The 12,958-nt window shown below is 40.3% G+C and overlaps 1 protein-coding gene across 1 annotated transcript; it reads right to left on the reverse strand.

The window, feature by feature from the left end:
- Positions 1-3,699: 3,699 nt before the first annotated feature.
- On the reverse strand, positions 3,700-9,516 carry LOC139450020 (uncharacterized). The gene is made up of 4 exons (XM_071231640.1): positions 9,468-9,516; positions 7,300-7,391; positions 5,597-5,792; positions 3,700-3,929 (listed from the first exon to the last, which is right to left on the reverse strand). The coding sequence occupies exons 1-4, from the start codon at positions 9,514-9,516 to the stop codon at positions 3,700-3,702; spliced, it is 567 nt and encodes a 188-aa protein (XP_071087741.1).
- Between the last annotated feature and the right edge of the window lie 3,442 nt (positions 9,517-12,958).

The following is a 12,958-nucleotide window of genomic DNA, read 5'->3' on the forward strand; positions in this document are numbered from 1 at the left end:
AAAGAATTGTTTTCAAGGCCATCGGTAATTAATTTGCTTGTTTTCTCAATACACATGCCTCTGAAAATATGATGAAAGATTAGCGTACTCGGGTTTGTCAAGCCTGATACTGAACACGTTTCGATGCCCCGTCCTTTGGCGACATTGTAGACTACAAAAACTCACATACTCATGTGTCTGAAGGTATAATACCTTTCCTCATATATTTGCGAAATGATTCATTACATTAAACAAATGAAGTTATATAATTTGACATATGGTTTCTTTGACATATTCATTACGTTTGTGTAGAATATATCGTTCTTCGAAAGTCATGCAAATATCAAATTTGTCTGGTCACACACACTATGAAAATCCTTACTACGAAACTAACCATTGATTAGAAAATGATAATTTTTTTAATCACTATCACACATTAAACTGAAGCTGGAGTATGGCGTCAAAGAATCAAAAAAGCATAAGACTCACTTAACAACCAACTGTCATACAACAGATATTCGTTATAAATCTTTATTCTTTAGACTAACGTCATAATACAAGGTGATACATCAGACTAACGTCATAAATCATTATTACGTGGTTTCACCAACGCTATGTCATCATATCCCGTAACGGTGCTTGAACAAAGTTATGATGAATTAACTTATAATGAAGCTGTTCATATCTTATTTACATATAAAATGTGTCAATAAGAGGTCTAGAGCATGGATTGTTATTACAAAACAAATGTGGAGTACCATCCCTAAATATTTTCAAAATCAAGATGCACCAACTTTATCATACCCCTATACCAACACCATTTCATTCAAATCATTTAACAAAGAAGTCCTTTAAAATCTTCAGCAAAATGCATTTGAAGGCATATCCAGCAAGTGTGATTGAAAACTGAAAGTTCCTGCTTTTGCTGTACACCAGCTGGATGCATCAGGACTGGTGATCTCTCGAAACTTTACAATGTTTCCCTTCAACAGTTATTTCAGAGAGACCCCAAATGCCGTGAACAATGCAAATTCAATTGGGACTGTAATTTCAAATTAATCATGAATGTTGTCAAACGAATATGCCAATAGGTCGGCCGAACGAGAGAACGTACCATCTGAGTGTCTATCAGAAAGGATCAACTCCATTCGGACCATGGTTATGGAATGATTCACAAAGAAGGACAAACGACAACAGTTGCCACAAAAATTCGGTCCTTACAAGTGTTCCAGAATTGGATGACAAATTGGCTGACAGCCTGGCGTAACACCCCGACAACGTGATTCATTGCTCAAAATACCAGTCACAGGATTGTCTGTACAGACTTTATTTCTTTCAGGTCGCGGGTGTAGGCAGGAGTATTGCTGGATGCGACATCAGGCAACCGGCACTTAAACTGTGCGCGTTGTGGGTTCTACCGGTAGAGCTACCCCTTTAGCGAACACCTGGAAACCATTTCGGCAGACACTCGAGACTAGTTATACAGTAAGATATGTCCATCTGGGATCTATGATTATTATGTCCATCAGGGATCCATATCTACTATGTCCATCTGGGACCTGTGATTGTGATGTCCATCAGGGGTCTATGACTATTATGTCTATCTGGGATCTATGACTATTATGTCGATCGGGGATCTATGACTGTTATGTCCATCTGCGATCTATTGTTACTTGTCCAGCTGGGAACTATCACTACTATGTCAATCTGGGATCTATAATTATTTTTATGTCCATCTGGGATCTATAACTATTATGTCGATCAGGGATCTATGACTGTTATGTCCATCTGGGATCTATGACTGTTATGTCCATCTGGGATCTATGACTGTTATGTCCATCTGGGATCTATGATTATTATTTCCATCATGGATCTATTATCATTTGTCCATCTGGGAACTATTACTGCTATGTCAATCTGGGATATATCATTATGTTATGTTCATCTGGGATCTATGACCATTATGTTCATCTGGGATCTATGAACATTGTGTCCATCTGGGATCTATGATTATTAAGTCCATCTGGGATTCAGTAACTGTAGTACCTAGTAGTCAAACCCCAGTCATTGCCTGGATGTAAACGTGTGACGTAATACTACATTTGCCCTCACCGTACGGACAATAGAGATATACTCAGACGTCAAACTTGTTCACGGGGTTTGGTCAAGATCATAAATAAGTGTATAGAGCGTCTGGGCGGAAAGCGAAAAGACGTTAAAAGATGGTCCTTGTTACCCTGCCTGGTGCTCATCATTCAGGGGATAAAACAGAGACTGGTCGGCTCAGGGCCAGTATGTATATTGTTTCTGAGTAGGGTGTTCATGTTAAGCTGCGGCTTGGTATATCTGTGGTTTGGCACTATAAAGCCTGCATTAGTCCGGACTAGTACAAGCAACCACTCGCACGCACGCACGCCCAGGACTTCTCCCAGGAAGCGCTGCCAAGACGAACCAACCCTGAACTTTTCGGAGAATGTGAAGACTCCCCAACACCGCAGCCTAATGCATTACCCAGATTGTCAGAAGGGCTGTATTCCCCATAACAAATCCGGGTACTCTCCCAAACCTAAGAACCTGAGAACAATAGGGAGTCGGACAACTTGGTACTTGGGATGCAAGCATGACATTTCGAAAGCGAGGTCTGCATATTTGTCATGTTTTCCTGAATTTTGTCAATCACATTAGTGTCAAAAAGGGCAGAACATTCAATAGTATTAATGATTTCATTGGATTTTTTGAAAAGGACAAGATCAGGTTTGTTAGCCTGGATACGTCGGAGGCTTTACACGGGCCTATTACAAAGACTTTGTATTTATCATTTTCATGACGCCCTCTACATATTCTGGGTCGTACCAATGATGGGCCTCTGTGTCAAAACCACAAGCATGGCGAAGACGGTTGTAAAATGACCGAGCTTCTCCATCATGTCGTTAAGATACTGTGTTTGTGCCAAAGCTGGGCATCCGCTGACAATTTGTTGGGCAGTCTCACTAAATTCATTGCATAATCTACATTACATATTCACATTTTGATGCAAAATCACACATTGTGGGAAGTGACTGGTCTTGAGCAGCAAACACAAACCCTTCGGTTTCACATTTCTGAGTCTGGGCGGATTTGATAGGGCAGTTCGCTGGGCTGACACTCATTTCCGTCAACCATTAACAAAATCAACATTGACATTGAGATTATGTCCCACATCCTTGTCTCCTTTATGAAAAGTGTTAAATGCCTTGTTTTCATCATGAGTCTTGACATGCTTCACAAGAATATCACCAGACAAATAAATGTGTGAAAAAGTGCACAAGACTATTCTATTACAAAGAGCCTCGCCGTTAATCAAGCCACGCCGTCCCATTATAATTGGTAAATGTAAGCGATTGAGCGAGGGTTGTGGGATCTATTGCCTGATTCTTCCTGAGAGGAAATCAATACCCTGATTTTCTTGTTTCGTCCAATCAACAACACCCTTAAATAGACGAAAGGAAGGGTAAGTATACATCATGCATCCCTAAAAATGTACACGACATAATACATCATGCATGCATCCAAACCAAATACCATCTTTCCAAAGTAAAGTCCACTGACTGTCCACAGCTACACGGTCCTGAGCAAATCCCAAATAGCAAATATCTTTGCAAGGGAAGTCAAATCTTTTGGGTAGTCAATGGTGGACAATCGAGTGAAGGAAAGTTTGAACGAGCTTGTTTCTTCCAGTAATTACACAGTTGTTATCATTGGTCCTGCTTCATGTACTGTGGTATTCGTTGTTATGCACTCATTGTAGTATGGTGGCGGGACTTTCAGAGGCTGGGCCGCAGATGTTGAAGTCGTTGAGTAGTCAACGTGTGGAGAACGCGCTGTAGAATTTGTAGAAGGGGGACGGAATTGTCTTGCTCTTAAAGGCGGCCTCATTGGGTTTCCAAAGTCATCTGTTTCTGCTGAATAACCTGGATCAAGATTTGATAACAATTATGGAACCTGGTAAATAATCGAAACGGGGACATTTTAAAACGTTACATGTCAGTGAAGGTTTTATGACAACATATAAATCACCAGATTCATCAATAAAGGTAATTGATCACTTGTTCACAAAATCTGACAGTTTCATATAATTTCATAGTTGTGCTAAGCTTATGTATAATAGTGATCAGAAATGACATGTCTTCACAAAAGAAATAAAAATATAGGCATTTGTTTTGAAATATTAGATTACAGTATATCCATTGGTCATGAGTATTTTACTTGTTTGATAAGTGGGACTGTTCAGTCCAATCTTGGTCGCAGAAAAAAGAAAGTAAGAACTGTTACATACCAGTACTTACAAGAAACGTCTTACAGCTTCTTTTCATCCAAACATTTTACCTAACAGGACCAATCAGTTTTGCCATTGCTCCTTATACATACACCACATTTTGTTTGTTTGTTTGTTGTTTAACGCCGCACTCAGCAATATTCCATCTATATGACGGCGGTCTGTAAAAAAATCGAGTCTGGACCAGACAATCCAGTGATTGACATCATGAGCATCGATCCACGCAATTGGGATCGATGCCATGTATCAACCAAGTCAGCGAGCCTGACCACCCGATCCCGTTAGTCGCCTTTTACGACAAGCATAGTCGCCTTTTATGACAAGTATGGGTTGCTGAACATACACAGCAACAGTATGATCCAGTGAAGTAATCACACGTGTCGAATGTATTTAGTTTCGCTGCACAGCCTCCTTCCAAGTACAACCAATACGCAGCCGACATTGTGACCTCCCGATCCCGCTGTGCCTTCGATATCCCCACAATTTTGGTGATAAGAAATACAAATTATGCCAAAAGTTGGCTTGATGACAGTGTTCATTTATGCATCTTCAGGCAACATCGACACTGTTCTCATGGATTATTTAGATCTGCTCATGTGCAGATATCTTTCCCCAGATTTGCAGCAAATGACAGAAAAGCCCGAATTTGAATTAAAAATGTCCCAATTCCTCATAATTCACGAAACTATGAATAGTAAATAATCCATTTTTTAACAATACCAAAATTGTCCCCGGTTTTCCTGACCCGTGAAGATCTCAGGGTAGAATAGATCTTCAGTATCCAATGCTTTCCGTAAAAGGCGACTATGCTTGTCGTAAAAAGCGACTAACGGGATCGGGTGGGCAGGCCCAATTGCGTGGATCGATGTTCATGTTGTCAAACACTGGATCACAATATATCTGGAATATTGCTGAGTGCGGCGTAAAACAACAAACCAACCAACCCAGTTTTCCTTCTAGAGTTTGGAAACCTAGATGTACCCCTTGTTCCTGTTTCTGTTCACAGGCATAAACATTTCAAAACAGATCCGACCCTGACAATTTTATAATGCTGAATTCGATTATTGCTAACCTTTTTCTTTTCCGTAGTGCGAACTGTCCTGATTACCGACAATGATGTTTGTGATTTTGTCAGGAAAGTGTTCTAAATTTTAAAGCAATTTGGCACAATACTTTGTTAGAAGGTTGGAGTGTTTGGGAATTTGAAATAGAAAATAAATTCATATTAAACGTTAACGCCTACCCATTTTATAAAAAAGTAATGAGAACATTTTATGTAAAATTAGTATTGATGTGACCTACCTGTGTTTATCACAGCAAGATGACTTGTGTGTATCACGTGACGGTGTTGCTTGGATGCTACCCCGCGACAGTAGACACAGCAGCAAGCAATTCCAAACACAAGGATAAGGGGGAAGATGACAGCACAGACGATTGCAACATTTACTCCAGTTGGCAAACCAACGGATTTACTAAAACAAAAACAAACAACTTCGACCTTGACAAGGTTCGAGGATCCTTACAGCCATATGTGATCAAATAAGCCAATGACAGCGTGGATGTATAATGACAGCGTGGATGTATAATGACAGCGTGGATGTATAATGACAGCGTGGATGTATAATGACAGCGTGGATTTATAATGACAGCAATGTGATAACTAAAGAACTAACCAGCGAAGGATCATGACCATTATGAATGAACATTAGACTATTCAATCTCATGTAGGGGTGGATGGGTATAGTAGCCTAGTGGATGTAATATATAGATGGGTATAGTAGCCTAGTGGATGTAATATATAGATGGGTATAGCAGCCTAGTGGATGGAATAAATAGATGGGTACAGTAGCCTAGTGGATGTAATATATAGATGGGTACAGTAGCCTAGTGGATGTAATATATAGATGGGTATAGTAGCCTGGTGGATGTAATATATAGATGGGTACAGTAGCCTAGTGGATGTAATATATAGATGGGTACAGTAGCCTAGTGGATGTAATATATAGATGGGTATAGTAACCTGGTGGATGTAATATATAGATGGGTACAGTAGCCTAGTGGATGTAATATATAGATGGGTACAGTAGCCTAGTGGATGTAATATATAGATGGGTACAGTAGCCTGGTGGATGTAATATATAGATGGGTACAGTAGCCTAGTGGATGTAATATATAGATGGGTACAGTAGCCTAGTGGATGTAATATATAGATGGGTACAGTAGCCTAGTGGATGTAATATATAGATGGGTACAGTAGCCTGGTGGATGTAATATATAGATGGGTACAGTAGCCTACTGGATGTAATATATAGATGGGTACAGTAGCCTAGTGGATGTAATATATAGATGGGTACAGTAGCCTAGTGGATGTAATATATAGATGGGTACAGTAGCCTAGTGGATGTAATATATAGATGGGTATAGCAGCTTAGTGGATGTAATATATAGATGGGTACAGTAGCCTAGTGGATGTAATACATAGATGGGTATAGTAGCCTAGTGGATGTAGTATATAGATGGGTACAGTAGCCTAGTGGATGTAATATATAGATGGGTACAGTAGCCTAGTGGATGTAATATATAGATGGGTATAGTAGCCTAGTGGATGTAATATATAGATGGGTACAGTAGCCTAGTGGATGTAATATATAGATGGGTACAGTAGCCTAGTGGATGTAATATATAGATGGGTACAGTAGCCTGGTGGATGTAATATATAGATGGGTACAGTAGCCTAGTGGATGTAATATATAGATGGGTACAGTAGCCTGAAAAGGCATATATTTTAAGTTTTGTTAAAATGTAAGAAAAAATGAAACTAGTATAGCCTTACCAATACATTCAGCGTTTAAAGTCATGAAGGGTACAAATAAATAAAGTCTAGTTCTCATTTATTTGACCACTTTAGAAAACTATGAATATTTCTAAATATTTCGCTCATTTCATATCAAGGGCCCTTACTATGCTACCTTGCCATACACGACCATGAATGTATCAGCACCCACCTTGAGGAGTCTGTATCTGAGTGAGCCACAGCAACCACGAGGACATGACAGGGGTAGACCAGCCTCATCTTCGCAATACGCTGACGTATAGGCTAAAAACACAGAAAAAGGAAACCTTATAGAGTGAGACCCTATTCATCCGTAAGATTGCGTTCCATGTGAATCCGTCCGGATTAACAAGTGCCCGGATAAACGAATAAGGGGTACGTACATGTAATAGTTATACAGAGAGAGAGAGAGAGAGAGAGAGAGAGAGAGAGAAAGAGAGAGAGAGAGAGAGAGAAAATATTTTATTAAGATGTCACGTGCAAATAACATATACAATATAAACAATTATCATTATTATTGCACCCAGCCTTTACATGCTTATGAGACATCGTATGTACATTAAAACATGTATAAAAGCATCTAAGTAAAACATTGTAACATCATCCTTTCTTATTCCAGCAGCCAAGGAACTGTCAATTTTGTTGGACACCATATTTTAACGTTATATGTGCTTATTAAGATCGCAAGTTACCAAATGGCTGACTATTTTTAGTACAAAATAATAGGAAAAATAACCATCAAAACACCTATTTATGTGTATGCTTACACCAGTATGATTAAACCACTTGATTAGTACCTACGTGCAAGTTTTAAATGTTAAGGAATATCTTCTAGTAAGAATACCAAATGTTAATTTCAAAAGACATAGTTTTAGACTGTTGTCGATGTGTAGATATCTAATAATATGAAGACCGTTACTTTTCAGGGAAAGTGACTTTACATCTCAGACAAGCACGTCTTTAGTCTGCGTCCTCCTGCGAAACATTTTTTAGAATTGTTGTAGCTAAAACACTTTGTATATGTGGGTTATTCATCAAGATCTTAAGTTTATCTACATCATGTACGGTCGCGTTGGCCAGATTTGCTTTTTCGAGCAGTAAGATTCTAAAATCAGAATAAAAGGGGCATTTTAAAAGGAAGTGCATTTCGTCCTCGACACATGAATGGTGACAGAATTTACAGACTCTGTTTTGCAGCGGTACAGATGGCCTACATATTCTACCGGTCTCTATTTGTAGAGGGAGAGTTCCACAGCGAAACTTAGCTAGGATACTTCTGTGTGATCTTGGCATTATCTTGTTTACATAGGTTTCTGTTGTCAGGTATGTCTTGAAAATCCTATACGTCCGTAACTTGTTTCCATTACTCTGTCCACTGTCATCATGGTGACTTGTAAGCCACTTTTCTTTGTCAAGTTGTAACAGCTCTGATTTGACATATATGTCCCTAACAAAGATCTTCCGGTTAGTGAATTATCCAAATGACCGGATGCAAGTACCGGATTAACGTTCATGTAGTAATTACCGTATTTACACTATTAGACGCAATGAATCCAATACACATCGTTGTCTATTACGAAGTCGGGTCCATCTCTTGATAAAGTTAATTATCCCTATCACATTTACTTAAATTGCGTAATTCCGTATCTCCACGTGCCTTTGGATACGGAATGTGACGGGTACACGTTTTGTTTGTTTGTTGTTTTTTGTTGTTGTTTTGGGTGTGTGTGTTTGTTTGATGTTTGTTTTTGTTTTTTGGGGGGAGGGGGAGAATCGGTGAGGAATAGCTATCAACGTGCCTGCGTTAACCAGAATTTCGTCAAGACATTACGTGTGAAACTATACAGTTTAAAACATCTTATTTGCCTATAATTTTTACCATTGATAAGGCCATTCAACAGTGGATTTCTAATCTTTCATCGGTTCTTCATTCACATATTCACCCTTTTACACACGTGTACATATCATCCGGCCCAGCGCTTCATTAAAATCTTCACTGTGGATAGTCGCACATGGGAAGTAACTCCGAAGTCCTCCGCCTCTTCCGGAAATAACGCTCTAACAATATAGGTCGACAATACAGCAACCGTTCGATTTTATTTAGATTTCTTTTTTTCTTTTTTTTCTTCCGTCCGCTCACTCTGAAGATGCAGATGGAGATCCGAAACACATTATAATGTCGATGTTCTGATACTGAACTGCTATTTTTATCCATTACTGCTACGCGACGGTATTTCACACACGATAGATCATCATTCATTCATATCCTATACCTTGGGATACCTTGTTTGAAACGCACAAAAAAAACCACTGACAATTCTACCACACGTGTATACTCACAAATAGTTGTTAAAGTGAGAAATGTAAAAACAATCAGCGATGAATTCATAGCCGTATCGATACACGAAATGTAATGACTGCAAACATACAACAGGGTATTCTCCACCGACAGGTATTATCTGACTGCTCACATCCTCCTATGTAGGTCAAGCTATTGCGACAGGTCCGCCTGGAATGGGCTCACATTTGTCCGGTCGAAACATTGTGTTGACACAGTGAGCTGGACTACCTTATCAGGTGAGGTGAAATGTGGTTAACGTCGCGTTCAAGATTATTGCACTTACATAGCGGTGTGTGTGTGTGTGTGTGTGTGTGTGTGTGTGTGTGTGTGTGTGTGTGTGTGTGTGTGTGTGTGTGAGTGAGTGAGTGAGTGTGTGTGTGTGAGTGTGTGTGTGTGTGCGCGCGTGCGTGCGTGTGTGTGTGTGCTTGTACAAATCCAGACTAATGCCGATTTTATAGTGCCATCCCACCATGCCGAAGTTTAACATGAAAAGCCCTCTCAGATACTGTATATAAGCCGACCAGTCCTTTTTTAACCCCTTCACCCCCAGGCAGGGTAACAACAAGTACCATCTTTTAACATCTTAGGCATAAGTCCGGAGTAATACAAGCAGCCACACACACACACGTGCATGCACATCGCAATGTGACTGAAATCATCTTAAATGTTACCTTAAACCCTAATTGACATCACCTCACTTCACCTCTGATAAGGCCTTCCATATTTGTTTCTCATCTCCAACCTAACCCGGCTAGAGAATGGGCGGTCGAATTTATTCAGTGAAATTTTAGAGTTCCTACACTTCCAAATAGTCCTTATATTAATTTATGACGTAGACCGAGTCGCTTTGCTTTGGAAGCGAATTGTAAATAAATACAGCTGAAAAAAGATCAAGCTGAGCTGTTTATTTAGTGTGCAATTGTTTAAGTATTGTTTTTATCAAAAAATTAAGATGAGAACACTTTTTATTATTTCGCGTTGGAACGAAAATTCAGGGTGGGCGGGAGATGGGAAACACACACAAAATACGGTCAGCCTCAGTGGGAACACGGGAGGCACAGCCGTATAATTTGGTATACAGAATTGCGTCCCTTAGGCGTGCCGGAATCCTGTGATCATGGACTAGAATACCAGAATCGCCATGATTATGATTCCTTGTATGTTAGCACCACACCCGTGCTGATGAATTAAATATCTAGGACCTGCATCACTTCGGACATTCCTCCAACATTAAGATGACACGCCGTGACTGAAGCGCTGATAAAATACTGGCCCCTACCAGACACAATGTCAGGTTGACCACATCGTATGACTTCATAATTACCCCTTGACTCAATGTTCGACCAGGAGACACAATGCCAGGTTGACCTCATCGTGTGACTTCATGATTACCCCTTGATTTATTGTTTGACTAGGAACCATCAAGTGCTGGTTGGCCTCATCGTATGCCTTCATAATTACCCCTTGACTAAATGTTTGACCAGAAGACACAATGTCAGGTTGACCTCATCGTGTGACTTCATAATGTAACCCGTGAAGGTCCGGGGTAGAATAGGTCTTCAGCAACCCATGCTTGCCGTAAAAGGTGACTATGCCTGTCGTAAGAGGCGAGTAACGGGATCGGGTGGTCAGGCTCGCTGACTTGGTTGATGCATGTCATCGATCCCAATTGTGTGTAACGATGCTCATGATATTAATCACTGGATTGTTTGGCCCAGACTAGATTATAAACACACCGCCGTCATATAGCTGGAATATTGTTGAGTGCGGCGTAAAACAACAAACCAAACCAAACCAAAGACTTCATAATTACCCCTTGACTCAATGTTTGACCAGGAAACATCAAGTGCAGGTTGGCCTCATCGTATGACGTTAAAAATACCCCTTGACTCAATGTTTGACCAGAAGACACAATGTCAGGTTGACCTCATCGTGTGACTTCATGATTACCCCTTGACTCATTGTTTGACCAGGAAACACAATGTCAGGTTGACCACATCGTGTGACTTCATGATTACCCCTTGACTCAATGTTTGACCAGAAAACACAATGTCAGGTTGACCACATCGTGTGACTTTATGATTACCCCTTGACTCAATGTTTGACCAGAAAACACAATGTCAGGTTGACCACATCGTGTGACTTTATGATTACCCCTTGACTCAATGTTCGACCAGAAGACACAATGTCAGGTTGACCTCATCGTGTGACTTCATGATTACCCCTTGACTCAATGTTTGACCAGAAAACACAATGTCAGGTTGACCACATCGTGTGACTTCATGATTACCCCTTGACTCAATGTTTGACCAGAAAACACAATGTCAGGTTGACCACATCGTGTGACTTTATGATTACCCCTTGACTCAATGTTTGACCAGAAAACACAATGTCAGGTTGACCACACCGTGTGACTTCATGAATACCCATTGACTCAATGTTTGACCAGGAAACACAATGCCAGGTTGACCTCATCGTGTGACTTTATGATTACCCCGTGACTCATTGTTTGACCATGAAACACAATGTCAGGTTGACCACATCGTGTGACTTCATGATTACCCCTTGACTCAATGTTTGACCAGAAAACACAATGTCAGGTTGACCACATCGTGTGACTTTATGATTACCCCTTGACTCAATGTTTGACCAGAAAACACAATGTCAGGTTGACCACATCGTGTGACTTCATGAATACCCCTTGACTCAATGTTTGACCAGGAAACACAATGCCAGGTTGACCTCATCGTGTGACTTTATGATTACCCCTTGACTCATTGTTTGACCAGGAAACACAATGTCAGGTTGACCACATCGTGTGACTTCATGATTACCCCTTGACTCAATGTTTGACCAGAAAACACAATGTCAGGTTGACCACATCGTGTGACTTTATGATTACCCCTTGACTCAATGTTTGACCAGAAAACAAAATGTCAAGTTGACCTCATCGTGTGACTTTATGATTACCCCGTGACTCATTGTTTGACCAGGAAACACAATGCCAGGTTGACCAGATAGTATGACTTTATGATTACCCCTTGACTCAATGTTTGACCAGGAGACACAATGCCAGGTTGACCTCATCGTGTGACTTCATGATTACTCCTTGACTCAATTTTTGACCAGGAGACACAATGCCAGGTTGACCTCATCGTATAACCTCATAATTACCCCTTGACTTAATGTTTGACCAGGATAAACAATGCCAGATTGACCACATCGTATGACTTTATGATTACCCCTTGACTCAATGTTCGACCAGGAGACACAATGCCAGGTTGACCTCATCGTGTGACTTCATAATTACCCCTTGACTTATTGTTTGACTAGGAACCATCAAGTGCTGGTTGGCCTCATCGTATAACCTCATAATTACCCCTTGACTTAATGTTTGACCAGGATAAACAATGCCAGATTGACCACATCGTATGACTTTATGATTACCCCTTGACTCAATGTTTGACCAGAAGACACAATGCCAGGTTGG

This window comes from Haliotis cracherodii, unplaced genomic scaffold, assembly GCF_022045235.1.
Source record: "Haliotis cracherodii isolate W230 unplaced genomic scaffold, xgHalCrac1.p SCAF_8, whole genome shotgun sequence".
Classification (NCBI taxonomy): Eukaryota; Metazoa; Mollusca; class Gastropoda; order Lepetellida; family Haliotidae; genus Haliotis; species Haliotis cracherodii.